Raw genomic sequence first — 26,057 nt, forward strand, 5'->3', positions numbered from 1 at the left:
GGACCCCGTGTGTCCGCCCCATCCCGCCCGGTCCCGCCCGGTCCCGCCCGGCCCTTACCTGCGCGCGGGGCCTCCGCAACCGCCACCGCCCCGTTTGAACGCGCCGGGCGCGCGCCATTGGCTGCGCGAGGCACCGCCCCGGGACCCGCCCCGCGGCACCGCCCCCGCGCCGCCAGGGGGCGCCCCTGCGCGGGGACCGGCGGGAGCGGCGGGAAAGGCGAGCGTTGGGAGCGCGGACCGTGAGGAACCGGAGTGTGGGGACAACACCCATCCCCACCCGCTCCGTACGGCCCACACAAACCTTGGGAGTGCAGTCACACCTCACTGCCACGGATATCCAAGGGATGAGTGGAAATGGGAGAAAATGGGTGGGAAAGGAACTAAAATAACTCATAACGGCCAGGACACTTACACAATGCTGGCACTCCAAGCAACGCCAAGGGAAGAAGTGAAAACGGGGTGCTGGGCAAACAATGGATCTGCCCATGAAAGATCCATTGAATTAAAATATGTTATACTAAACTATCTAAACCCAGTAACAATGAAAAATCTTGCTATAGCATAACCAGGTCACTGGTACAATTTCACTTTTACAAAACCTGCACTCGCGTTTTGTTCCTGGGGCAAACACGGTGTAGAACTATTGCTTGATCTTGTGATTGACAAAGAGAAATCATGGAATTCGTGTAGGGCAGGGTGTCCAGGGGTAGAGGTGTGTGCAGTTCTAAACATGTGCATGCCTGAGCTAAGTTTGCCTGCAGTAGCATTACACAAAAACAGTCTATGGGCAGGAGTGGGTTATTTCAAACGAGAGAGAAAAATCAACAAATTCCAACTCTAAAGGAGACGTTGTTTTGATCTGATGCCAAATTGAAAGTAACACTAAAAGCATGACGACAGTTTTACACGTTGTGGTGAATTATGCTGAAGGGAAAAAATGTTGTAAACTGTCAAAGGAATTCAACACTCATAACGTGCCTTTGGACAGGCCACAACTCTCATTTGGGCTTGTGTCTACAATTCAAGATTGGCATCAAATGGCCATATTCAACAACACTCATCCCTGTGTCTCCTCACATTTACAACAGGGTGCCACACTCATATCATCTGTCCTGCAGCATGTAAGACCTATTGTTTTAATTTCTAGTTGAGGAAATTAAAAACAACAGCAAACTACTAAGCTGTTTTGCCACCAAAGTCAATTTATCCCCTTGCTATCTTTGGTCAAAGAACAGACATACAATACATAGGGCTAACGCTTAACTACCTGCAACATCTCAGTCTGCCAAAAAGGGATGATGTGTCACAGCACCACAAAAGGTCTGATGAAACTAATTTCTCAAGCCTTAGTCTAAAAGGAAAAAAAAAAAAAGAGGGAAGTTCTGATTATGACCTCTCTCATACTTCAGATGGGAAATCATACAACACTATCTCAATACAGTTTTAACCTCACTTCCCCAAAAAAATGAAGGAGTATCTGATGTCAGAGCATGGCAAGTTCTGCTCAAATAATATGACCATTTATACATTAATTGTGTTTCACTAAAGAACAACACAAATTTCTTATGTATTTTATCTTACATCTCTACAATGAAGCTCCGCTAATAACCAAGTACTGCTGCTATTGTAAAGTGCTTGAGTAGAACATCCCACTGGTTCACAGGCACTAAAGGAGAAACTAAACTACCAGTATTCTTTACAAACAAAACTTGAATATGTTCCTAAGAAAGCCCCAGAGAGCACACTGAGAATCTGGAGAAATGTTCCCAGTGGAAGATTTTATGTAAGCTAACAGGAAGAGATTTTCAGAGACTAATCTGTCACCAATTTTTAATGGTTTAAAACGGTCTCCTTTGCAAAGATCTTGTCTCAATATAATGACATAAGAATTACCAGAAGAGTATGTCTCACAAGAAGTCTGAAACTATCATGCAGAAATACTAGAACAAAATAAAAGGTATCTTCTCAGTTCATGTTGCAAGCAAGACCAAAGACTACTGGTTATAACAGGGTTACAGAGTATCTTTACTAGGCACTACTGTAATTCAAACACACAGCCTGTATTTCAAAATAAAGATGAGATAAAAATGAGCCTCCTTAAAAAACTGACAAACTTCTTTAAAAAAGGCAATACACAAACCATCATTTCATGTTTATTTTTAATCATACTTTCATTGTAATTACATAACTATAAATATATCTTTATTACCTCTGAGAATTATTTTTCTTGTGTTTTCTAATAATGTCCATAATATTATCTCCTGTTACAAGGCTATTTTGTAACTGTTTAAGTCTCTGTTGTTCCCTTCTCTTTTGGTCATGCAGATATGGGGAATTAAGCAGCTGTGGAGGAAGAATGGTGCCTGTAGGTTTTACTCTTTTTACAACGTCCCAAAAGAGCTTCTTGCTGTTGTTATTGATAAAAGTAATTGCAGTTCCACTGTGGCCCAACCTTCCCGCTCTTCCAACCTGAAAAAGCATGAATTAATTTTAAGTTATCAATACTAAATGGAAGTCCTTCAAATAGCCCTAAAGTTTATTTTCTGTTATAAAACAGTAAATAACCTAAGTGACAGGGTCAAATCTCTAACACAAAGTTACTTACAAAATACTTCCTGAATTCAGGATATGTAGATCTGAAGCTTTAGCTTAAAGGCATCTAAAGTTATGACTTGCTTATGGAACATACCAGAAGTCCACTATTGATACTGAGACATGTGACAGAGCCTACGGGCAAAAGCTTACAGTAGATCTGATCCAAATAAAATGTTTTTCAAAAGTCTTTATTATAGAGATGTCACATACATGTATCAAGCACAATATGTACCAGCACGGCCATAAAAATGCCCTTTACTTTCTATGTTCTAGTAACTTTAAATTATTTGCCAACAACGTTCATGACTGGTTTCCTGACTATTTCATGCATATCCCACACTGCAGACAAACTGCAGCAGATAGAGGGATATTCGGCCTTTCTTCACACAGATAGTAACAATGGTAAACTTTGCTTTCTACAGACACAAAATTCTACAAGAGTACAAAACAGGAAGAATAATACTGCAAAAATAATTGACATAAAAACACTCTTCTAGGTTTTAGTAACTTATATAGATGAGAGACAAGAGCAGTGTTCTAGATTTTAGTAATTTACATAAGAAACTTATAGAAGAGATATCCCACATCTTTCTTTCTTTTCCTATAAAAATCAGTATTCTGAAGAGGAAAATAATCTTTCTTTTTACATTTAAATTGGAATTTCCACAGGTGGATATCGTATTTTGATATACTTTTCAAATAAGGCTTTAGCAATTTATTTATTTACCTGGTGTACATATTCATCCATACTTGAAGGCATATCAAAATTCACTACCAGTTTGACGTTGACAAGGTCGAGCCCTCGTCCAAGGACTCCAGTACTTACTATAACTTCATACTTCTCTTGAAGTAATCCCTGGTAAGGGAGGAACAGATAAAAATTAGTTCTTTTTAGCTCATTTTTATTTTGAACCGCTCCAAGCATAGGCTAAGGGCTAGTGTGTAAGAACAGTGTAAGAACACAGCAAGTGGGATTATTCTATTGTAGAAGAGATAATGGCTCCCCTGTATTCTTGATTTAAACAGGAATATAATCCACAGAGATAATTCAAGAGAAATCAAAGCCACAATTTTAACTCTAAAAAATAATCAATTTAAGATAATGCATATTTAAATTTCAATTTCTAAGCAAATAACCTAGGAAATAAGTCTCCAGTATTTATCTACATTTAAAATGGCATTATTCTCTTCAGTTTTGTTTGGCCCCATCTGTCTCCCCCAGCACTACCTCAGGTATTACTGCAGAAAAGCAGTCAGTTATGACTTCAGTCATTTAAGTGAAGCCACCTTAAAAAAAATGGCCTTTTAAAAATCTACCAAAACTCCCGTAACTTCAGGAGGCACAAACCTGTAATATGTCTGTTCTTTCCACCTGAGACTTTTCAGAATGCATAGCTGTGCACTGCAATCCTGTAATCTTATGAACAGCATCACTCAGCAGATCTGCTCCTAGTTTACAGTCCACAAACACTAACACTGGAGGCTTGAAAAGCTTCTCATCCTGTAAAATTAAACAGTTCGTATAAAAAGGTAACCATTGGAAACCACTGGCTGCCCATCATCAGCATGGATTAAACTTCTTCTGCTCTTTATCTCCAACATTAACAAGACTTTCAGATGAACAAATGCTTCTAGACTTTAGATAAGAACAAGATACCAGCCATGAAACTTTACAAAGCTGTACATTATAAACATATAATGACTTGTAGACTCAGAAGCCAATTTTATATCAACACATGAATTTTATTGCAAGTCAGAAGTTTTCAAGTAATTCCAAATTTCTTTAAGTTCGGAGATTCAGTTAAAAGATTCTTATTTACCTCTTGGATAACCTCAGTCAAACATCCAAAATCACCCCCATTTCCTCATAGAAAATACATGGGAGTGATGGGAGTGGAGTAATCCCTGAAACTGCCCTTAAAACTCTTACATGCAGAACTGCTGAAGTGCGTGCAGTTACATGCTTCACCTCACTCCACCTCTTCACTACATACAGATTAGAACTAAAGATGAGAACCTGACAGAGATGTGTAAAGACATGAGCATTTTTATAAACTGTTTTTATGAGAAAAATATTAGACTTACATTTAGTATTTCAAACAGCTTTTTCTTTTTAGATGGTTCTTCTACCCACAAGATAATCTGGCGGACATTGGAACACGGCAGATTCTTCTCTCCAATCGTTATTCTTACAAAATTGTGCAGAAGCTGATTTGCCAAGTGTTCAATGCCCACTGGAATCGTGGCTGACACCAGTATGGTTTGATGGTCCTGTGAGATGTCTTCCAAAATATCCAACACTTGCTGCTGGAAACCCATTTTTAACATGGTATCCACCTAAGTGAAAAATATTCATTTCTACCAGAGTTTTCCATGAAGAGCAGGACCCTGAACTTGAATTGATAAAAGAACCATAATGTGTATGATGCAGCAGTATTTACAGTCAGAAGAAAAGGTGAGAAAATTAAAAACATATTATTCACACTGGTCTAACAGTATTACCCTGTCAGGTATCTAAGTCTTTTACAGCCAACAGAAGAGGAGTTGTTCAAATACATTTCAAATTGTATTAAAAAAATAAAATTTTCTCTTAAGAAAAGTATTGTATCTTTATAACAAACACTCTGGATGTTTAATCAGTTAGACCAGCCACTCATACTGGCTCTTAAAGGAAATACAGCTCTGATAAATAAAAACTTACTTCATCCACCACTACAATTTTTATGCCATGCAGTTGAACAGAACTTTGCTTTAAAATCTCAAGAAGCCTTCCAGGCGTTGCTATTATAACCTATTAAAAAAAATAATAAAAAAAACAAACAAAAAAATAACCCAGGAGTTAGAAATTCCATGAAAGAACAGATGACTTTCCTAGAAAAACTATGAAGTTACAGCATAGAGATAACAAGGGCTATAATTAGTGAAACTACTTGCCTTCAAATAAGTCATAAAACTTTTAAAGATAACTTAAATTATAGAGGCTCAAAAGGAAACAGACCTTTTAGAACTCTAATGGACGTGTCTAAATTACAAGCAATATAATCTGCATGAAAAACAAACTACTTTTTGCTGTAAATTACAACTCCTTGTCTAATAAAATAGTATATTTTAGTCTTTGAAAGCAGCAATATCACCCATGAAACTTTTTAAAACAAAAAAAAAAAAAAGTTTAATCAGAAGTCAAAATGTTTTTAAAAATTGTATTACTGTAAAATTTTCAAGAGCTAACAAACATTTCAGTAGTTTAGACTTGGAAAAAACACATCCTTGTGTGCTCGTACACGTCAACAATAACATTTTTCTTTTCTGTGAATGTCATGAAAACCTAACTCCCCCCTCCAAGTCCTTACCTTAACACTTTGCTTGAGCCGGTGAAGCTGTGGAGGCAGCGGCAAACCTCCTACCAGGAGAACTGTTCTCATGTTTGGTAAACCAGCCATTAGTTCCTTAGCTTGTCTCTCTATCTGAATTGCCAACTCCCTTGTGGGTGCCAAAATAAGGGCAGATGGAGTTTCTGTCTAGAAAGAGGGGGAGAAATCTAATGAACATGGGAGTGCTCTATTATTTTGAGAAAAAGCTTTCAAAATTAAATCTCCCAACATAATATTTTACATTAAAACCAAAAATTATTTTAAACAACAAAATAAAATTATTTCTTGACATATACATGAACTTGTTTAGTGCCCTGAAGATGAAGAACGGGAAAGATCATGTACAGAGGTATTATTCATTGACACTCCAATTTTGTGCACATTATTATAAACATACAACTGTCTTGCAGCCTCTAATGATAATCAGACAGAGAAAGTACTGGAATGCAATACACCTGTTCTTACATGTTCTTACATAATGCTTTTATTCTTAAAACTAATGCTAGAGTACTTTAGGGATTAAAAGAGTTGCTTAAATAATCTCTCTTCATTTGTAAAAGTTTATGCACTCGTTTGTGAGTGTATACATATATTTGTAAAGGTATCTAACCAGTGCAAAACATCAACTAGAATCAGGTCCAGAATGTTAAAATATGTTCTTATAAATAAAACCACCAAAGAAAAAGCAATACTGAGCCACACACAAGGTACTCAATACTATTTGCCATTACTTCTTGTCATACATTCATGTCCTTATGAAGCAAAAACTTTCTTAATTGCTTTTTCCCACAGAATCAAAGGGGTGACTGGGTAACTAGAGGATTTCAGAAATTATATTACCCCAAATTCCTGCAGTTATTTGATGGTCAACCAAATATATTCCAAGAGAAATTACTCTTTGAAATTACGCAAATGTCAACAAATCTCTTTCAGCCTTCTGGCATATCAAGATAGAGGAACAACTTCTTGCAGAGGGCTGGAATTACTTTCACTTTCTATTTTAAGTCATTTAGGAAGTGTACCACAGAATTGAATTACCTTTCTTAAAAAGGAGCAACTCTACACTTGGTAATATTAATAGTTGCTTGATCTCCTGACAAAAGTGAAAAAACATTCAAAATCATTAAAATTAATCAGCAACTCCGCCCACCCCCAAGAACCAACATTCCATCGATCAAAAGTAAAATAAATCATTGAATGTTAATTAAAATCACCACAGTCACATTCTCCTTCACATTGGGAATCCAAAAGACAAAGTTGCAAACCACACTCAAAACATACAAAGTTCCATTACCTCATTCAAAACCTTCATAATAACAGGGAGTAGGAAGGCTGCTGTTTTTCCAGAGCCCGTGTCTGCACTAGCCACAATATCCCGCCCCATTAGTCCAACAGGGATCATTTGCATTTGGATGGGAGTTGGGACTTCATAGCCAGAATTCTTCAAATTATGGTTTAAAGTTTCAGGAAAACCACAGTGTTCAAACTCTACAATAGGTCTTGGAACTTGCTGGCCCTGGACAGCAATACCCAGCTGCAGCTTAAGGTTCTCAACCTGCTCATCTCGCAAACCTAAAATAAAGGAATGATCTTTGTAGAAATAAGGTGCATGAGGCAGGTGAGCTTCTGCTTCAGAGTTTGTGAGTTGATCAGATGTCAGCTGTTCTTCCTTTGCTTGAGTTTGTAGAAGGTGTTTGGCTTTACATTCCAAACTACAAACATCTTCATCTGTTTTATCGCAGATATACTCTCCATAGCGACCGCACACCACACACACAGGCTCTCCGGGTTCTGCCCAACGCTGGGATTTGCTGAAGGATTTTATGGGTTCTTCCAAAGGGCTGTCTTTATCAGTATTTTGGCTGTCCTTTCCCAACGTTGTATTAGCAGCATCAAGGTCTCCAGCTACAGGTTCTGTGTGTTCTTGTACAATTTCATATAAATTGCATGCTGAAGGAGAAGTTTCTGTTCTAACTGACTTACAGTCTTGGAACTCGGTGGTGTCCTCTATCAAAGGTCCTCCAGAAGACAGTTTATTTTTCTTAGCTGTACAGCTTTTGTCCTCATCAGCAGTCCTCTTGACTTTAACAGATCTTGGTAAAAACATGCTTCAGTACACTAGAAGGCAAATGGTTACAGTTGTTAGAAACTAGTGCTATTGAGAAAGGTACATATACTGTTACCACAAAAAAAAGTCCAGCAAATATTTGCAAACCCAGGAACGAACTCTCACTCCCTGAAAAGATCTAGAAACTGCCTTATTTAAAAATTATCTTGGTATTACAATGTTCATGCAATGTCAAGTAGTATTTCAAAACAACAGTGGAAGCATGGAACAGTACAGAGATCTATCTACAGGTAGTTTTCACTATTAGACCTTTCACTATTAGACCTTTGCAGCTGAGTAAAAACTTTGGTTTTGACTGCATGGAAATTTATCTATTTTGAGAGTCAGTCATATTTAAATCCTTGGAGAGTTGTTTCTAGGACAAAACTATGGAAGCAAGCATTGTTCTAAACTATGAATAAAAAAAAAATAAATTTTGAAAAATATGTCAAATTCAGTATAGGACCCACTCAAGACCACTCCTTTTGTTGCCCTTTTCAAAGACCACTCAAATTTAAAAGGTTGCACACTTCTGAGATGTTTGGAGTCCAGATCTGTTTGCTCGAGGTGTCCAAAAAAGAGCAAAGACCTACATGATTAATTTGCCAAATCTCTACTGTAAAACAAGGAAGACAAATCAAGAGTCCATAATAAACCATAACTTTTATATTCTGAAACCTTCAGTAGTTGACTCTGAAAGCGTCAGATATTCTCACTAATCGTTTGCTACCGTACAATCACTAAATAAAGTATACAAAACCCAGCAATTTTATTCTGAATAAATGGTACTGTGTATACCAGTCTCTGAGAACTTCTTCTTACATTAGTCTTCTAAAACCCCACAAAGCTATCTCTGTGTTTACACCCAGCTGTGTTTGTGTAACTCGGAGCCGTCCAGCGGCTGAGGCAGCGGGGCCGGCCCGGAGCTCGGCGGGCAGACCGCGGGGGCCCGGCGAACGCTGCTCCCCCTCGCTACCGGACCAGAAGCCAAATCTCACCACTTAAATTTTTCGAGCCTAATGAGAATTTTCCACAACAAACCTCTTCGCAAGCTCAGCAGCCTCCCAGGCAAGGGGAGCGCTCAAGCAGAGTGCCGGGCTGACGGACGGGCTGCTCGGAAGGGGCCCGCGGGAATCCCGGACAGCCTCTCCCCGCCTGCCCCAGCCCCGCTCTCCGGCAACGGCCGCGCACCCCACGGGACAACACTGCGGCGCGGAGCCTTTTCTGTCCCCCAGCCGCCCCCGCCGCCCTGCCCGCGCCCGGGCCCCGGCGCTGCAAGCGAGGCCCGGCCTCGGCCCCCGTCGCCTCACGCACCCGTGCCAGCCGCCCGCGGGGCCGCGCCGCCTCCCGCACAAAATGGCGGCGGCCGCGCAGGGCCGCTCCCGCCCACAGGCTGAGGCGGGGAGGGGCGGGTTCCCGGCTCCGGCGTTCCCCGCTCCGGGGTTCCCGGCTCCCCGCTGCCGAGAGCCCCCCTGCTCGGCCGGGGAGGGCCGAACTCGTCCCGGAGCTGCTAAGCTCGGCTTGGATTGGGGTCTGAAGGCGCGGTTTTTGTCCACCAAAATCGGATTCGTCACCCAGTGTAAAACAAGCCCAATAATTAGTAACTCGAGAGAGACACTGGTTATTTCAGAGTTGCGCAAGCCTGAGTGCTCGGTGTTATTACACAAATCGAGCACACCAACTATCAGTACATTTTACTATTTAAACATTTTAGCAAACAAAGGAATTAGTGCTCATTTGCTACAAGTTACATTGTTATCCTATTAATTAGTATTCTATGATTCCCTCGCTTCTCATGCTAATTAGTCCACATGCCCAGTCTTTCTCTTCTTTTGGGTCGGTGGGTTTCTCGGGTCAGTGGTCTCTTAGTTGGTGGTCACAATTTGCCCCTCCCAGAATTAACCATTTAACCGGTTGGAGCAGATTCAGCACAGTTGCTGAGTTGTCTTTATTAGTTTCTTCCTTATCTTGGGAGTACTGCCAAACGACCTTGTGGCCTGTAAATTCTGCACTCTTTGTGTCCACTATCAGAGGACATCCTTCTTCCCAAGCTTTGCTAACCTCCCCCTAGGTCTTTGATCACTGGAGCATGCCTAGACTTAAACCTTAACAAGGCAATTCTACCAACAAGTTATTTGTCTTTCTAACACCTGGACATCACTTAGAGCTTTCTTGTTAGCTGTTATCTGTTTCACCGACTAAATCTCCCTTCTTGTTGATTAGCCTTAAAAGTATACAAAGATCTAACAGCAAAGAACATCCTTAGGAAAATTTTACATATTCCACATTTTGCAACAGGGTGCTGCCCCTCTGGCTCTGCAGGGGGGGCACATCCAGCACTCCCACAATTACAGCCCGAGTTGCCAGATGCTACAGACACGCACATTTGCACATGAGGAAAACATTCCTGCTGCACATGACAGAGCCACAAGGTATGGGAGAGAAATGCCCCACCTGCTTGGAAGGGCACATTGAGATAGCTGTTCACATACTGCAAATTGAGTAGGTTATTACTTTCAACAATAAATAAGCATATTTACACTACTTCACAAGGCATGAGAACTCAAGAATTTATGACATTTCACTGCAGGGCACAAAACACTTTCAGACTGTTGGACAACCTGTCCTTTGCAAGACAGCCCAGGTGTGACCACTGCCCCAGGCAAACCCAAGTTCCTGGAAGAGAGTAGGAGGGCTTGGATGTGTGTCCACTCAGAAAGGCTGATGGCTTATCTGCTCGGCCATTGTGAACTGCCACTCCCTCACTTTTCAAGGACTCACGTCACCACAGGGAGGTCAGTCAACCTGTCCCAGGTACTCCCTTCCAACACCAAGACCTGTCATAGGTGGTGTCGCTGTGTCTGTACGGGCCCTGGTTTTGAGCACATGCAGCAGGACCAGAGTATTCCCAAAGTAAAAGAATACCCTATGACCATAAATGATTTGGTGAATGGCAAAGATATCCTGCTGGGAGTCTGGGTTGATGTACTCCCAGGCACTCTAGATACCCTAAACCAGATTTTATCTTACCTCCCTCCCTCTCCTCCAACATTGATCCCATTAGCCTGAAAGCATCCCCATTGACGCAGAGTTCCATTTCTGCCTCATTACTTTTGTTGGTGACTACCACCATCACCATTTCCAACTAAAGAGAAAATCCATAAATCCTAACAGCCCCTTTGGAAGCACTGTTTAATAGCAGTCCATAGGGACAGTCAGGGAGCCAGCAGGACGGGGGTTAAAACACAGGCACAAAGCTGGGGGCTTTCCAACAGCCGTCTGTAGTGTTCTATAACACTCAAGTCCAGTCACACGTGAAACATGGTCTATCTTAAAGTATCCTGGAAATCTCTGTATTGGATTGCTACCACAGTAGCAATACAAAGTTAGTGCAAATAAAGGGGGTTTGGTCTCTCTGGGATTATTAATTAACTGGTAGAATTGGAAGAGACTATTGAACTTCTGGAAAGATTAAGTGGGCATTTCTAGACCGAAAAACTATCGGGCACCTTTCACCCATACTGCATACATTCCTGTTAAAATCCCCACCTTTCTCTGATTCAGCCTCTGTCATTCCCTTTTGTTTGCACTGACTTTCTTTTCTTCATTTTCCCTCCCTAACATAAGTGAATTTCCTTTTCTTACTTCCATTTTTACAAGGTCATTTCCTGGAATTCAAAACATCATTTGCTAAACAAAGACCAGTATTTCAACAGTATTCAATATGATATGAGATGCTTCATACTCTATGGAGTTCATACACCAAAATGCAAGTATCTCATATGTATCAGCTTTTTCTGGTTTTTTTTAGTGTATAACAGCAGTCAGAAAAAAAACAAAGTCACTTGGCAGGAGACACTGGGAAAGGTATATATAACATTACTGTATATACTGTATCCACCTATATGGATACTCCTTGTAATTCCCCATCACTCAGTCCCTCAGAAGGACTACAGTATTGCTTGAAATTAAGTTTTAGGAAAGGACTCTATGGGTATTAAGAAGCATGAAAGGGCTTCCATGCAAGAGACAACTATGTAAACTCGATCTGAAAAAGAGATGACTGAGGAACAGGTAACAGTAGATCTCCTGTACCTTGAGTGACTCATAAAGGATGGACAGCTGATAGTTCATTCTTCCAACAAAAATTGTAACATGCTTTATGTAAGTGCTCACAACTGAAAAGGAGTGCAAGCTTCCACAGAATGCAGTAGGTTATTCTTTATTTACAGGGAGAAGATAATCAGTATAGATGTAACAAAACCTCTTCTGGAACAGATACTGTACTTTGTGAGCCCACTAAATAATTTTTTTTTCCTGGAATAAAGCATAAATGTTCTATTTCAGTTACTTACCTGTTTTTATCAGAATGATGAAATATGTAAGAGATAGCCTTGGTGAATTTAATTCCCATCCTCTCAGCTCTTGATGCTGCTAATCAGATCTGAGGTGAATGACATTTTAATAAGATTTCTGAATTCCAATTTTTGTAACCTTCAGAGTTCACAAAATGTCCCAGACAAGATGCTCTCAGATATGCTACAAAGGCTCTGTCTTGGTATACTTCCTTCTAAACACCAGTTAGTTCAAGCATTGACTGAATAAAGGTGGGGTTACATCCTGTTAGAAAACCATTAATAATTATCATCAGTCAGTCAGTCAGTCATGGCTGGGCTTCACGAATGAAGATTTGGGAAGGGCTCTACCCACATTTGTTGCAGGCACGTTGGTGGCTAAAAAAGCCAATACGAGATAGCATTAATAATTATAGACAGTAACTTTTGTACATTCTGGACAATTTATCTGGGAGTGTCATAATGGAAAATCTTAAGGTCTCCAGGGCAGCAAGGTAGCATTTGTATTTTGTATGATCACACTGTTATTTAATTGAGTTGGTAAAACACCAAGAATGTACAATATTCTCATCTTGCCTATGCTGCACGTGTTCTAGTACAATAGCTGCCCAGGAAAGTATCACGTACTGTTATTAGAAACCCCTGCACAAATATAGTCCTTATATAATTAACACGTCTCTTCACAGTAAATTCTAAAGTAAATATTAGGAGCTACAGAAATGTAACACACACAACCCCACATGTACAAAAGGACATATACTGTGATACACATTTACTACATAAATATATAGCCACAGATTATTTCAACGCTATGCAAATTTTTATTAGAATATCAAAGATAACAACTATTAATTAAAAGTCAAAAGAAATAATGAAAACAATAACTCAAGCGAAAATTATTAATAGTTAAGTATCCCACTTTTTGGTCTATTTTAAATGATATCAAGAAGATTTTTCTATATTCAGTCATGGTTTCTATATTAAATATACAGAAAGCAAACGTGGCAACTTGGATTCCTGCCCTCAGTTTAAAATCAAGTGCTTTGCCCTGTAACATCTAATAGCCATTCTTTAGAAGCATGAACCAACCTTTCCCATCACTTGCAAATAATAAATAATTCAGTAAAATAAAATTGGATTAAAGCAGGAGGCTCAAATCCCTCTACTCCCAGGCACACTAAATCCATAAGAAACAGGCATTCTGCATACTAATTCCGAGAGAGTGTCCCAAGCATTTCCAAGAGCTGCCTGACTGTACCACACACCTCAGCTCTCCACAGCAACACTGCCCAGAGTGACCCCATCAATTCAAACCTGTACCAGAATACAACCTCCAGGCACCTCTCCATCAATCTGGCAGGAAAGGTCTTCTCGAGTTCCACACAGGGATTTGATTGGCACATAAGTACATCCCTAAGGGTAACTGTCCAAAACATTTTAGTACACAGCATTTTAATTTTCCTTTTGTAGCCAAAATATCCTCATGTGATGTCTGATTTTTCCACTTGGAGTGAGCTCCCAGTGTATGCAAAACTACTGAGAATGGACTCAATAATTTGAGTCCAACCAGCACTTCGTGCATCACTCCCTCAAGTGGCAAGTGCCAGGAGTGACAGATCTGACAATTAAAACGTGTCTAAAATCACATCAAGAGGAATAGCTTTGGGTTTTCTTTATGCTATTAATTATTTTAAATATCTCAACACATATCCTGTGTAACATTATTCTACACCAAGGAATTACAGAGCTTTAGTGCTGTTTTATAACGTTATAATGGATGAAGAGCATTAAGTTTATGAAGATGTCAATTAAAGAATAAAAAAATTATTCTCTGGGTTTGTTTAGTTTTTTTTTAAGTGTGCCACAATACATGTAATTGGAGTTAACAACACATCCACTGCTTGAGTGAAAGTGAGGGGGAATGTCTTTCCATTCAGAAGGCATGGAAGTCCAAGCATGTTTATGTGTGGATTGGTCCATGTCTGCTCCATCTGATGCTATGAAACTAAATATTTTTCTGTTTCTTCAATGTTTGGGGATTTTGAAGCCACTCAGCATATTTTTAGGTAGGCAGTCAACTGCAGCTCTAACCCAAAGCATATTTAATGAAGAGTTGATTGAAGGAACTAGTGAGTCAATGACACCACTGGTTTCTGAATTACAGCTTTAAAGGAACCACACAGGAAAAATCCAGATAATCTAAAACCAAATAATGGTGGCTAACCATTAACTAGTCAATTTTGCTAATATTCATACAAAATGGCCTGCTTTAGTAGAGCTATTGCACACAGTATACTTATTCTGAGGCCCAGTTTTTCTAATTTTGCTTAATTTAAACAGGCAACTCCTAAGGTTTTAGAAAGTAAATAGTCAGTAAAAGAAGACTTGGACTAATATTTTCAGGCTTCCTGAGCATTCTCTTTGTTTGAAGAGCCACATTCTAAGGAAACATTGGTCAATATTAGTCTCTGCAGAAATCTGTGGTAAAATCGGAATTTAAAAAAAATAATCTAATTAAATCTGAATTTTTAAAGCATATGACTGAATTGGTTTAAAAAAGAACTCCAAAAAACACCCCAACAAGCAAACAACAGCAGTCCTGCCCTGAAGCTCCAGCATTAAATGCCACTAGTCCATAGGGAAATAACTGTATAGGGCAATTCATGAAAAAATTATGAACATAATTAATGTATGTGATTTTATGCTCAAATACTGCATATAATATTTACTTTGAAAACTGATGGACTCCCTAATTCAATATCATCATACTCTTAGCACAGCTATAAAAACTACAGTGAATACAGTTACCAACTTCTTTGTGCAAGATACAGACCAGCTCTTTGCAGTTAAAAGGAATGATTTTAGGGTATGACAACCATTTAAACATATTCATAAACATATCTCTGTTGGGTCTCTGAGACTTAGAGAACAAGAATTTGATCAAAAGATTGCAAAGACAATTGACAAATTCCAGAGACTTCAGTAAGCAGCAAACTGTAACCCAGAGAATTCAGGTGGAAATTAACAGGATTAAATGATCTTGAAATATAACATAATTAGAATTAAGAATTAAAAATTAAAAATTCTCTCCTTTCATGTTAATCTCATTTTCTTTCTGAGAGGGTATAAAACATTGTATTTGGAAAGCTGCTTACCAGTTTGCCACTTAGATTTGTGTTCCAGTTAATAAGGCTGTTTGGAGGCAAGAGAGATTGGCATCTATTCTAAAAGTAAGATAACACTCACACAACATGCACTTACTGAAATTAAACCCTTCCCCCCCCTACTTTGGGGTCTCAGACAAAAGGATGGGAGAGGAAAAACAGAAATTCCACAAGAGACAACAGGAACCATTAGGTTCCAGCTTGCCAGATGACCTGTGTCCAATGTGTATTTGCCACCTGCCCATCAATAAACTCTCTTTCAAATTGTATCACTTTTAAGAGATTAAGACCTTTCTAATTAATAAGCAAGTATAATAAATATAACAGGTACATTGCATTCATATTACAGGGAGACAGGTGAAAGAAGAAGAGTTATAATCCACTAATGTGACAGATTGAAGGAAAAATTTATATCATAAGCCCTTTGAGTAAATAGATAATAAATTTCCCTTTCCACCAGGAAAGCTTCTATCAGCACTGCTAGTTTTGACAGCAGAAACTACTGTAAGAAAGGCCTGGAAAACATGCAAGAGAGCTGCTACAAACTAGACTTTTTATCAGTTGTCTTGTTAAAATTTATTCCAATATTAACCATTAGGTTTAACCTTCACGCTTCCCCGCATTAGATTGGGTCCCCCTTCTGTCTTTGCATGAAATCTTAAAATTGTCCTAGTTGAATCCCTCACACAAAAATTATTAAAGGAAGGGTGTGGAAAGGGTGTAACTTCACCTACAAAAAGTCAACTCACTGCTGCCAGACTAGATGCCAAGTTCAGGGTGTCCCTGCTACCAGTGACTGCCAGCTGTGACTTGCCTTTGGAGGGCACGGGCAGCCTTTACCAAGCAGAGGATGCCCCCAGAAAGCTCCTGCACTTTCTACCAGTGGTGGGCTTGGTGGCTACACAGCTCCAGGATTCCTTGAGGCCAGCCTTTACCACTGCTCTCAGTGACTGTTTCTGTTGGGCTCCAGCCTACAGATTTTTTAAGTTCTCAAAGGTCACTCTTTGAGCATTCATTGCAGTCTTAATAGTGTAAATAAAAAAATACACCTTGTGGATATTTTCTCCTACAGGCTCATCCTGCAGGTATCTGATATTAATTTCACAGACCTGGGTTGTAGTTGGCACTGTCTTCACTAGCACAGAACTTAGTCACGTGCTAAAAAAAGGCATTGTACATGACTGCTAAGCAAAACAGAGGATACAAGTTTGTTTGTTTTGGGACTTAGTTTACCAAAACAAGTTACACCTGCAATTAAAATTGTTTCCAAAAGGATTGTAATGCAATATAAATACATGGTCAACATGTAAGCCATTTATCCATGACTTTTTTTTAATAGAAAAGTATACCAGATGGCTTTCATTTCCAAAGGCAAAACACTTCTTTTAATTGCATACTTAAGGCTCACAGACCCCTAAAGTTAAACCAACAGATTTGTCCTTCTGAAATTTAGTTACTTTTCTAAACTTTGTTTGCTGTGAGAACATGCAGACAATGCATTAGCTCAGCTTGATAAAGCACAATAGCTATTAAAAAACAAAAGCAAGCCTCAAAAATGCAACATATCTCTCACTACCACTCTTGAATGACTGCTCCCCATGCTGTTTATTAGGAAGATTCAAAGATGCCAGTAACCTTACAGCTGGTGACTGTAAGAACAGAGGGTAACAAGACAGAAATAATGAATGCCTCCTTGTTAAGTCATGTTGTTTGTGCTGTTCCAAGAGAGATCTGCCAAGAACTTTCCATGCAAACCTTATTTTTCTGGGATCTGTAACTTGGCTGCAAAAAAATCCATCATGATAATACCCACTTCAAAAGAATTTAGATCAGAAGTTTTAAAATACATTTTCCCATTTTGGTATAAATTCAATTTACACTAAATAAACAGTTTATCACTTCATGTATTTTTTACTTGCTTTATTGCAAGAAAACCTCTGGTTAGCAAGTTTGCACCCCAGATCATTATATGTTTTCTAACTCTTGGGTATTAAATAAGTCTGAAGTATTGCAGTGTGAAAGGAAACTTTGTGCTGTATGGTCAAGCTTTCAGGGATGTGTATTTTCTTTTTAAGGAAGACTGTATGAAATGCATATGAAGCACTCCTGGGATTCTATCTGCCAAACAATTCAGTGGAATAAATCTATGCTAATTCTTAATACAACTCAGCTGACCTGAGTGTGAGGCCAGATTGCAAAAAAGACTGACTTCAACACACTGTTGTCACAAAATATAAGCCTAGAATTTCATGTGAAATTATGTCAGTTTGGGTTTGTTTTGTTTTTAAACAAATGATTTAGAGCTTTGAGCCATGCAAAAGTCCAATTTCAGTTTACCCATTTATTTTTGGCTCATGACCCACTAGGAGAAGTCCATTTTGTACTGTTCCTGGCCAAAGCAATATTCTTTCCTGTGGCAACTAGCAAGATATATAGAAATTAGATTTCAGGCACAAAACAGGTTGCAGCCCAAGCTGAGGAAGCTCTCTGTCAGGTAATAGCCTGGTGTCACAAAACAAGAAGGCTATGATAGTTTCCCAAGTGGACAAAGCTGGTGGCTTAGGCTTACAAGTATAAGGAATAAATCTCCCAGCAATTTAAAACTATAGGAGATAATAAAAACATATAAATATTATCAATATCAATAAATTATAAACTGTTCTGAGTATATATGGTGAAATAATTTCCAAAGAAACACTAGAAGGAACAGGCCAGAAAACAACATGAGACAGAGTAGCTTAAAAAGGTTTCTGCTCATTTCCTTGGCTATCTTGGGTTTTCCCTCCTAGAGCACCTTATTCCCCAGAATATTTATACTTACCTTGCGGTTCAAGACAAATTAAAATTAAGTAATTCTATGAAACCACAGTTCCCCTGAGATTATTTGCAATTCAGCTAACATGCTGGCTATATAAGGATATTACCATTCTTGAGGAGTTTGCATGAACTGGAGCAAGTCATCATACTCAGATTCTCATTCTGCTCAGCTCCAGAGTAAACTAAAGCTGCAGGGGAACAGTTCCCCTTGACATTACCAAGGTAAATACTTGAAAAATAGAGCACCACTGCACTATACAATTTGAAAAAAAGAAAAACACAGGTAGCCAGAGAAGAGACAAGCAAGAACAAAGAGCTCCTACTACAACAGTGGAACATGGAGCAAAAAGGCAAAGTAGCCAAAAGGCTTCTGCATTACTAACAGTCTGCTCTGCAAGGAGCCACGAAGGAAGGCAGTGGTTACAAGAGGGTGTTGGCCCTGGGAATCATGACATGTCTTTCTTTAATCATTAAAAGAGCCAGCAGATACACAGACACAGAGCATCTCCATTCAGATGGCTCTTAATCTTCTGTCGATACACAGGAAACCTGCTCTCTAGCAGCACCGAGGATATTTCTGTGGCACTGGACTCTCTTAAATAATGAAATCAGAGCAATGTAATCAATCAGTTTGGACATTTCTACTCTTTGTGCCAACAAGTGGAACCATGGCTGCTCCCTGCCCAGGTGGGACAGCAGAGATAACACTCTGTGCATTAACAGAGCCATGTATATTATAGAGCATGGATACCATATGAGGACAGAATAACCAGAGAGACTTATCAACCTTTTGTAGTTAATTTCTCTTTTGAAACTTTCTAGAAAAAAGAAATCACCCAGGCTTTTTTCTTCAAATACAAATAAACTGCATGACACCTTTAATCCAGAAACCCAATTATATATACACCTACATTTAATTATGTCTGTAGCACCAGTAATTTCAAAAGGGAACAACACATAGGATTAACCTAAACTTAAAAAAAAATCCTTCTTGGAGCCAAATATATACACATACACACAAACAGACAGTTTAAGGCAACTATTAAAATAATTGTTGCTCTTTCCATGTTTCTAATATATATTGAAATTGGGGAGTATTTAAATCAAATTGTTCTATACACAGCTTAAACATCTCATACATTTTTCTATCTTGAACATAAATTAAGTTATGCCGAAAGATAATTAAATGTAACACAGTTCTATACACTCAGGTTGTGATGACCTCACCATAATCGAAATCTCCAACACCCTCAAGGATAACTATGTATAAATGGTTACAATAAAAATCTTTAATATACACTTTCCACATCTAATTTTTAAAGTTACCAGCTATGTACACCTGCTCCCTAAAGAAATAAAAAAATTCCTCAAAAACTTACAATTTCTCAGTAATTTAAGGGAAATGGAAACTGCTTAAAAAAACAGTGACATTTTGGAGCATGATGTTTCAAAGAAAACATATATAAAAAACCCCACTGTCATTGGGCAGTCTGCTGTTCTATTCCCTTGTTCACTCCTCCTCATACATATTCACTACCACGCCTTCCAAAAAAAAAAGAATTTCACTGCAATGAAATGATACCAGAAATGCAGTGTTCAAACACAGTGTTTACCCCTGGTCTCATTCAGACACACATGAGCTTCAGTGAAAACTGGAAGCAGGGCCAAAACTTGGGAAACTGAAGTCTATTCATGCTCTGCTAATAAATCATGTACATGCTCAAAACAAATGAGCTTTTATGAATGTTCAGATCTTTCTTCACATGTAGAAGCCACATAAAAAAAGCCAGTCAGAGCACGAAAAAGTGCACAATTTTGTACTGACTCTCAGTCAGACTCAGTGAAAAAGCCCTAGTAACTGATTTAAACTTCTTATACGTGAATGCACAATTTGAAAACTAAAGTCATGTCCATTTTCCTCTGAAGTTGGCTGCAGATAAAGCATTATCTAACTACCATAATGGTAATAAATATGGCGTTTTAGTTTTGTACCAAGTTTATAATAAAACATATCAGTTATAGCAGGGTATTTGTTTTCTTCACAGACAACCTGGCAACAGCGGAGCGTCAAGAAGGAGAAAGCCTTGGAATTACGGAGTATAGCACAGCACATGTGGGAAGAAAGCTCATCTAAAATCTCCTAGAACAAGAGCAATTCCAGGAGATGGGAAGAACACAGAAGTAGCCAATGTGAAAACCAGATTAAAAAAATTAAAAGTAAATTTAAAAATCTGAGGAAAGAAGGCACCAAAGTAACCAGAGAAAAAGACAAAACAAATCAACCAGTCCTGAGTGTTGAGGGGGATGACAGGTTTTGCCTCTCACAGACCACAGATCTATTGTCTGACTCGTGACCCAGCAGAATTGGAAGGGAAGATGTAGATTCCCACCCCCCACACACCTTCACAGAGCTACATTAGGCCAAAGCCAAGTTGAGGAAATGAAACCAGTAGCATCCAAGTATTAAGAGAAGTGACAGTTAGGTACCACATTTGACTCACATCGGGAAGCTTTCTGGTTGTGCAGATTTCAGTAGCAGTAAATGAGTTAAAGTAGGTATCACTCCACCTTTTTCCTTTTTTAACTACAAAAATCACTGACAATTCAAGTAAAATGTCAGACAAACCTTTATTTTCCCTTTGACTCATGACTCTACTAGAATCTATAAAGTTGTTAAGCTGTTTTATTCCCTTTTAAATGCCTCAGCACTTTCTGATTACAAATTATTAGAACAATCTGAAAGACAGTAATTATGTAACTGTTCTTGTACTTTTGTATCATCCTGAAACAGGAAGAACATACTCCCTTCCAAAATCATGCTCTGAGAAAATTCCTAGCTTGCAGAAACTACATACATGCATGTCAGTAATAATGCCAAAGAAGTTTAATAATTCAAACAATCACTCACTTGATTATCATAGAATGGCCTTGGTCGGACAGGACCTTAAAAGTCATCTAGCTGTAAGAAAAAGAGCTTTGAAGAGCTGCCAGCTCTGGTCAGCTCCTTTGTCCCTAAGGACAGTTTCCCAGGGGATCTCATTCACCAACTCCTTAAACAACTGGAAGTTCGTTCTTTCAAAGTTCAGGGTCCTGACTTAGCTCCCCACCAGGCTCATGCTCCTTGAGATCACAAACTTCACCAGGGAGTGGTCGCTGCCCAGGCTGCCACCAATCTTAACCTCTCTAATGAGCTCCTCTGCACTGGTGAGCACCAGGTCTAGTAATCCTCTTCTGGCTGGTTCACCTAATACCTGGACCAGGAAATTGTCCCCCTACACACTCCATGAGTCTCCTGGACTGCTTACAACCAGCTGGATTGTGATTGAAAAATATAATTTCTTAACTCTCACAGTTTTACCACTGCTTATAAAGAAGTATATTTAATAAAAGGTCTTAAATTTAAGAGGCTGGAATATCAGTAACTCCATTTCACAAGTCATCTCTCGGCTGGAATAACCTCACAGAATGACTTATAGATTGCCTGTTCAACCTCACACACTCAATATAAACCTGCTGAAGTCAACAAGCTTGTTCCTTAAGGTTCACTTTGGGATATGACTGGTTCTTGGGCCGTATGTTGACAGTCTGACAGCACCACATTGAGTTGTACATGCTGCCTCTTTGCCAGAGGTTACAGACCACAGGGTGTATCCCTCCCCTCAGCCAAAACCATTTCTATCATGACTGATATTCTCTAAGCTAAGGCAAACAGATGGGATCATCTTAATTAGGCAAATTTGATAACAGCAATTAAAGACAATATGCCCACGGTGTTATTTCAAGTCTGTTTCCGACATTGAGCATTGAAGCATTACCCAGCTGAATAGTTGCTGTGAGCTGCTGTGTTTGTGGATTTGCCCTAATAGCACCAGCTAATCTGAAATGGGAATGTGCTTACTACCCTTCACATGCAGCCTGATAAACTGGCTGTTCACTAGCACCGAGTCTGTCTACAGACAGTGCCACTGCAAAAACAGTAATGGTATTGCTAATTTAAAACATTTTACTCTACCTTTATCATCAAGTATTGTGAAGGTAGAAACTATGCATGAAATGTTATTCCAGTTTGAACACTCTATTATCTAGCACTAGCCTGAATTTAGTCTACTGCTTTCTACTCTACACATATCCTCTTCGGAAGCTAAGTGAATCCTAAACCAAGTGAAAAAAATTGTATGAAATTGTTAGTCAGGACTCATTCCGCTATCTCCCAAGGTTATAACTATTAGCAACAACTGCCATCCACACCATTATTCACAACTTAATGGTCATATTTGTTCCTGTTGCCTGCTGCTGACTACAGGCGTGGTACACCCACTGCATAGATGACCAGACACATGACAGTGAAGAATCAGGCCTATGATGCAATCACGGGATAAAACTAGTTAAATGGGTTTCTAATTTGGGGTAGAGGGAGGGGAAAGGAAGTGAGAAATAAGGTAAAAAAAAAAAACCTGTGAGCTGATTGTTTTAGTTCTCAATACTTTGTCTTTCCACTTGGAATTAACATTAAAGTATTAAATACTCTGCAGCAGAAAGATTGCGTACAGAACAGATTATCACTATTTAAACTATTTTAAGATGGATAAACAGGAGCAGAAAGGCATGACTCCTCACTCAGTTTTCCGGTTTATTTACCCTGAGCAATTAGAGCAAATTTTAATAATTTTCCATGTTGGCTGTTGATATCTTTGATAATGCAATAAGCAAGATGACACTTTGGCATGTCTGCAAAAGTAGAAGAACTGGCACAAGAACTCCAGAAGCTAGTGGTGATGTCTTCTTTTTCACTTATTAGATTTTGTATTCATGCATTCACTTCTAAGAGCACTAAGCAAATGAAAAACCACTTTGATTGCAGTTACCACAAGACAGCATTTTTAGATTTTGTTTTGTGACTCTGAACGGGTTTCATTGGCACAAATGCTGCACCCACAACAATGTCTGCATTTTGGATTAGACTGTAGCAATGTCTATATACGTACCAACCCATAATTGTACCTATTGCCATTTCTGAGATGCATTCTAAAACAGTATTCACTTTTTCCTTTTTTTAACTGAGAAGGGACTCATGACTGCAAGAATTTTTGAAGATCAGACTTTGCTTCAGGTAAGCCTCACTAGTCCCAGTACTATGTATACTATAGTACATAGTATATATAGTACTATATGTACTACAGTACATATGTATGTGTGATGTTTTGCAAGTGCATAGGAACAGATTATAAATACAAGAGTACTTTAAATATAACTGATGATTTCTTATTTGGATTATGCCACATTTCTTTTAGAAATCTGTTTCTGCAAGTTTCATATAATTTTATAGGGACTAGTTTGTAATCTTTTGATCTCTTAAAGTGGATCCTATCTCCATCACAACTAAATAATAGCCTTATAGTTTTCCTAAGCATGTTTTCCTGTATGTTGATCTAATTTTTAGGCATTTTCTTAGTCATACAAGAAACAAACTAGTTGGGATCTGGAGTATATTTTTTTTTCCATAGCTCTAATCATTTGAGGGTTTAAAGCTTATAAATTTCAGATGTTTGTTGTTAAATATGCAGGAAGAATTAATAAAGTTTTCTAGTGGCAGTATAAAAAAGTAGTCAAAATAACATTAAATTTCTAATATACTTCCAAAGTATATGTAAAAAATAATTCAGGAAAATGTGCAAATGTAGCTCTTACTTTAGTTGTTGAAAGCTAAGCATGTACTTTCTGAATAGAAAACATTTTCCCAAGTCACACCTGTATGTTAATTTGCTATTGTTATTACTATTTCTGCTGCAGAGGATCTGGGAATTTCAGTCTTATGCCTGCTAAAGCAAGGATTTCTCAACTTTCCTCCTCCCCTCCCTTCTGCTGAATACTGCCCACAGCAGCTCCTAGTTTTGTAGCTCGCTATGTAGCACTTATGAGTGGTATGCATGACAGTTTGGGAATCCCATCCCAGAGAGCATATGGCGAGATACTTGGCAATAATTTCTTTAAATGTTGACCTCCACAACCCTTTCATTTACTCATTACTAATAAATTACTAATACATGTCAGTAAATCTTGCTTCATATTCATGATGTTTGTCTCACTGTGCACATGAAGTGCTAGAAGCACACATAGCCACACAGCAATGGAAAAATCTCTGTCCGGATCAATTCACAGTTCAATTGAAACGTGAAGAAATAAAAGTCTGGCCAGAATATTATTTGAGACCTTACAATGTCATGCTAAGACTGTGTCTAAATATTCTTTTCCAGACTCAGGGGAGCAACAGAAAACCTCAAAATCAACCCACCTCAGGCCGCTGCCCTCCACTACAAGAGGTTGGGAAAACACTCACTGAATTACCATAAGGGAAGGAGGGCAAGTCAGCTAATAATTACTATAAGTCAGGAGTGGTCCTTAGCGATTCAAGAAGGCTCAACCAGATTAAAGGGGGGAAAAAGAGTACAAAAAGAAATTATTAATTTCTGGCCAGATCAGCTTCTTGAACTGGCTCACCACAGAGCTGCTAGAGCACCCAGGCTGGCGGGGAAGGAGGGCACACTTCGACATTGCACCAGCCTATACATACAATATATACATATTGTATATACAGTATATACAATAACTATATACACAATAACCTACAATAACTATTTGTTTCCAAAACTCGGAGATGTACCACCCGCTGGCGCTGCGGGTCACCCGGTGACACACTGCCCGTGCCGAGGGAGGCAGCGCCTCCCGCCAGCCTTCCCTCACCAACACGGCCGCACCCTCAGACCCGCACTTCAAAGCCAACCCATCCAGTCCTGTTTGAGTCAGTAATCACCCAGTTACTGCTCCTGCCGTGACTAATACTTCTCTCCACGCGGCCCCTGTCAAGGTGATTCTGTACTTCCAACAACAGCCCAGCTACTTGTGGGCACGACAGCAGATGGTCTCTAGGGCAAATCGCCACTCCTGCCTGCTATTACAGTGATTACGTGACCAGGCCCTGAACCATTTTAAGGCTTTGTCATTTTTCTACCCGAGCATTTTTAAAGTTATTTATAGACGCGATTTAAAATAGGAGGGACGAACGCCCAGGGGCGGGATGCTCAGCCCGCCTCCCCGGCAGCGCTCTCTGCTCCGGCCACCGCCACTCGGTCCGCCGGGGCTCCCCCGCAGCCGGGCGGCTCCTCAGCCCCCTCACACCCGGGACACGCCGGGGCTGATCCGATCCTGTCCGACGCCACCGCCGAGGGCCCGTCCGGCCCCGCCGTGGAGAGCGGCGACGCCGGAGCGGCCCGGGGACACCGCCCTTTCCCACCGCCGGGCACCGCCGGCGCCCCCTGACCGCGGGAAATACTCCGCCCTCTCCCGCCGCCGCCGGGGTAAGGCCGGGCTGGGCCGAGCCTAAGCCCGAGTCTGAGCCTGCCCGCGCTCCCGCGGCCGCCCCACCCGAGGCCAGACCCACCTCGCGCGCCCCCGCCTGCCGCGGCGCCGGAGCCCCCGTGGGCTGGGGGCGGCCCCGGGCCCGCCCCGCCCGGCCGGGGAGGCGGTGGCGGCACATGCGCAGCCGCGCTCCGCCCGTCCAGTGCGGCAGCCGCGGGTGTGGAGCCGCAGCGGCAGCGCCGGGCGGGAGCGGGGCCGGGGGGCGCCGGGGCCGCCGGGCAGCGCCGGGGGA

The 26,057-nt window shown here is 40.1% G+C and overlaps 1 protein-coding gene across 4 annotated transcripts; it reads right to left on the bottom strand.

Annotated features, from left to right (window-relative positions):
• Positions 1-2,142: 2,142 nt before the first annotated feature.
• On the bottom strand, positions 2,143-25,925 carry DDX59 (DEAD-box helicase 59). 4 transcript variants are annotated; one of them, XM_064664523.1, is made up of 8 exons: positions 25,848-25,925; positions 7,261-8,084; positions 5,946-6,113; positions 5,297-5,386; positions 4,681-4,932; positions 3,944-4,096; positions 3,323-3,451; positions 2,143-2,469 (listed from the first exon to the last, which is right to left on the bottom strand). In XM_064664523.1, exons 2-8 carry the CDS (start codon positions 8,071-8,073, stop codon positions 2,206-2,208), a joined length of 1,869 nt encoding a protein of 622 aa, XP_064520593.1. In that variant the 5' UTR covers positions 8,074-8,084; positions 25,848-25,925; the 3' UTR covers positions 2,143-2,205. The 4 variants fall into 4 exon arrangements, with proteins under 4 accessions (XP_064520593.1, XP_064520596.1, XP_064520595.1 ...); XM_064664526.1 differs by lacking the exon at positions 25,848-25,925 and adding an exon at positions 12,429-12,778; XM_064664525.1 differs by lacking the exon at positions 25,848-25,925 and adding an exon at positions 9,388-9,489.
• Positions 25,926-26,057: the final 132 nt, after the last annotated feature.

Source organism: Pseudopipra pipra, chromosome 9, assembly GCF_036250125.1.
Source record: "Pseudopipra pipra isolate bDixPip1 chromosome 9, bDixPip1.hap1, whole genome shotgun sequence".
Lineage (NCBI taxonomy): Eukaryota > Metazoa > Chordata > Aves > Passeriformes > Pipridae > Pseudopipra > Pseudopipra pipra.

What these genes read in the sequence shown, in the direction of transcription:
- DDX59 (XM_064664523.1), bottom strand. Translation starts at nt 8,073, where the DNA reads ATGTTTTTACCAAGATCTGTTAAAGTCAAGAGGACTGCTGATGAGGAC. An exon ending in AGCTGTTTGAAATACTAAAT is followed by an intron (nt 4,097 to 4,680) that starts GTAAGTCTAATA and finishes TTAATTTTACAG; the next exon opens with GATGAGAAGCTTTTCAAGCC. An exon ending in TGGATGAATATGTACACCAG is followed by an intron (nt 2,470 to 3,322) that starts GTAAATAAATAA and finishes ATGCTTTTTCAG; the next exon opens with GTTGGAAGAGCGGGAAGGTT.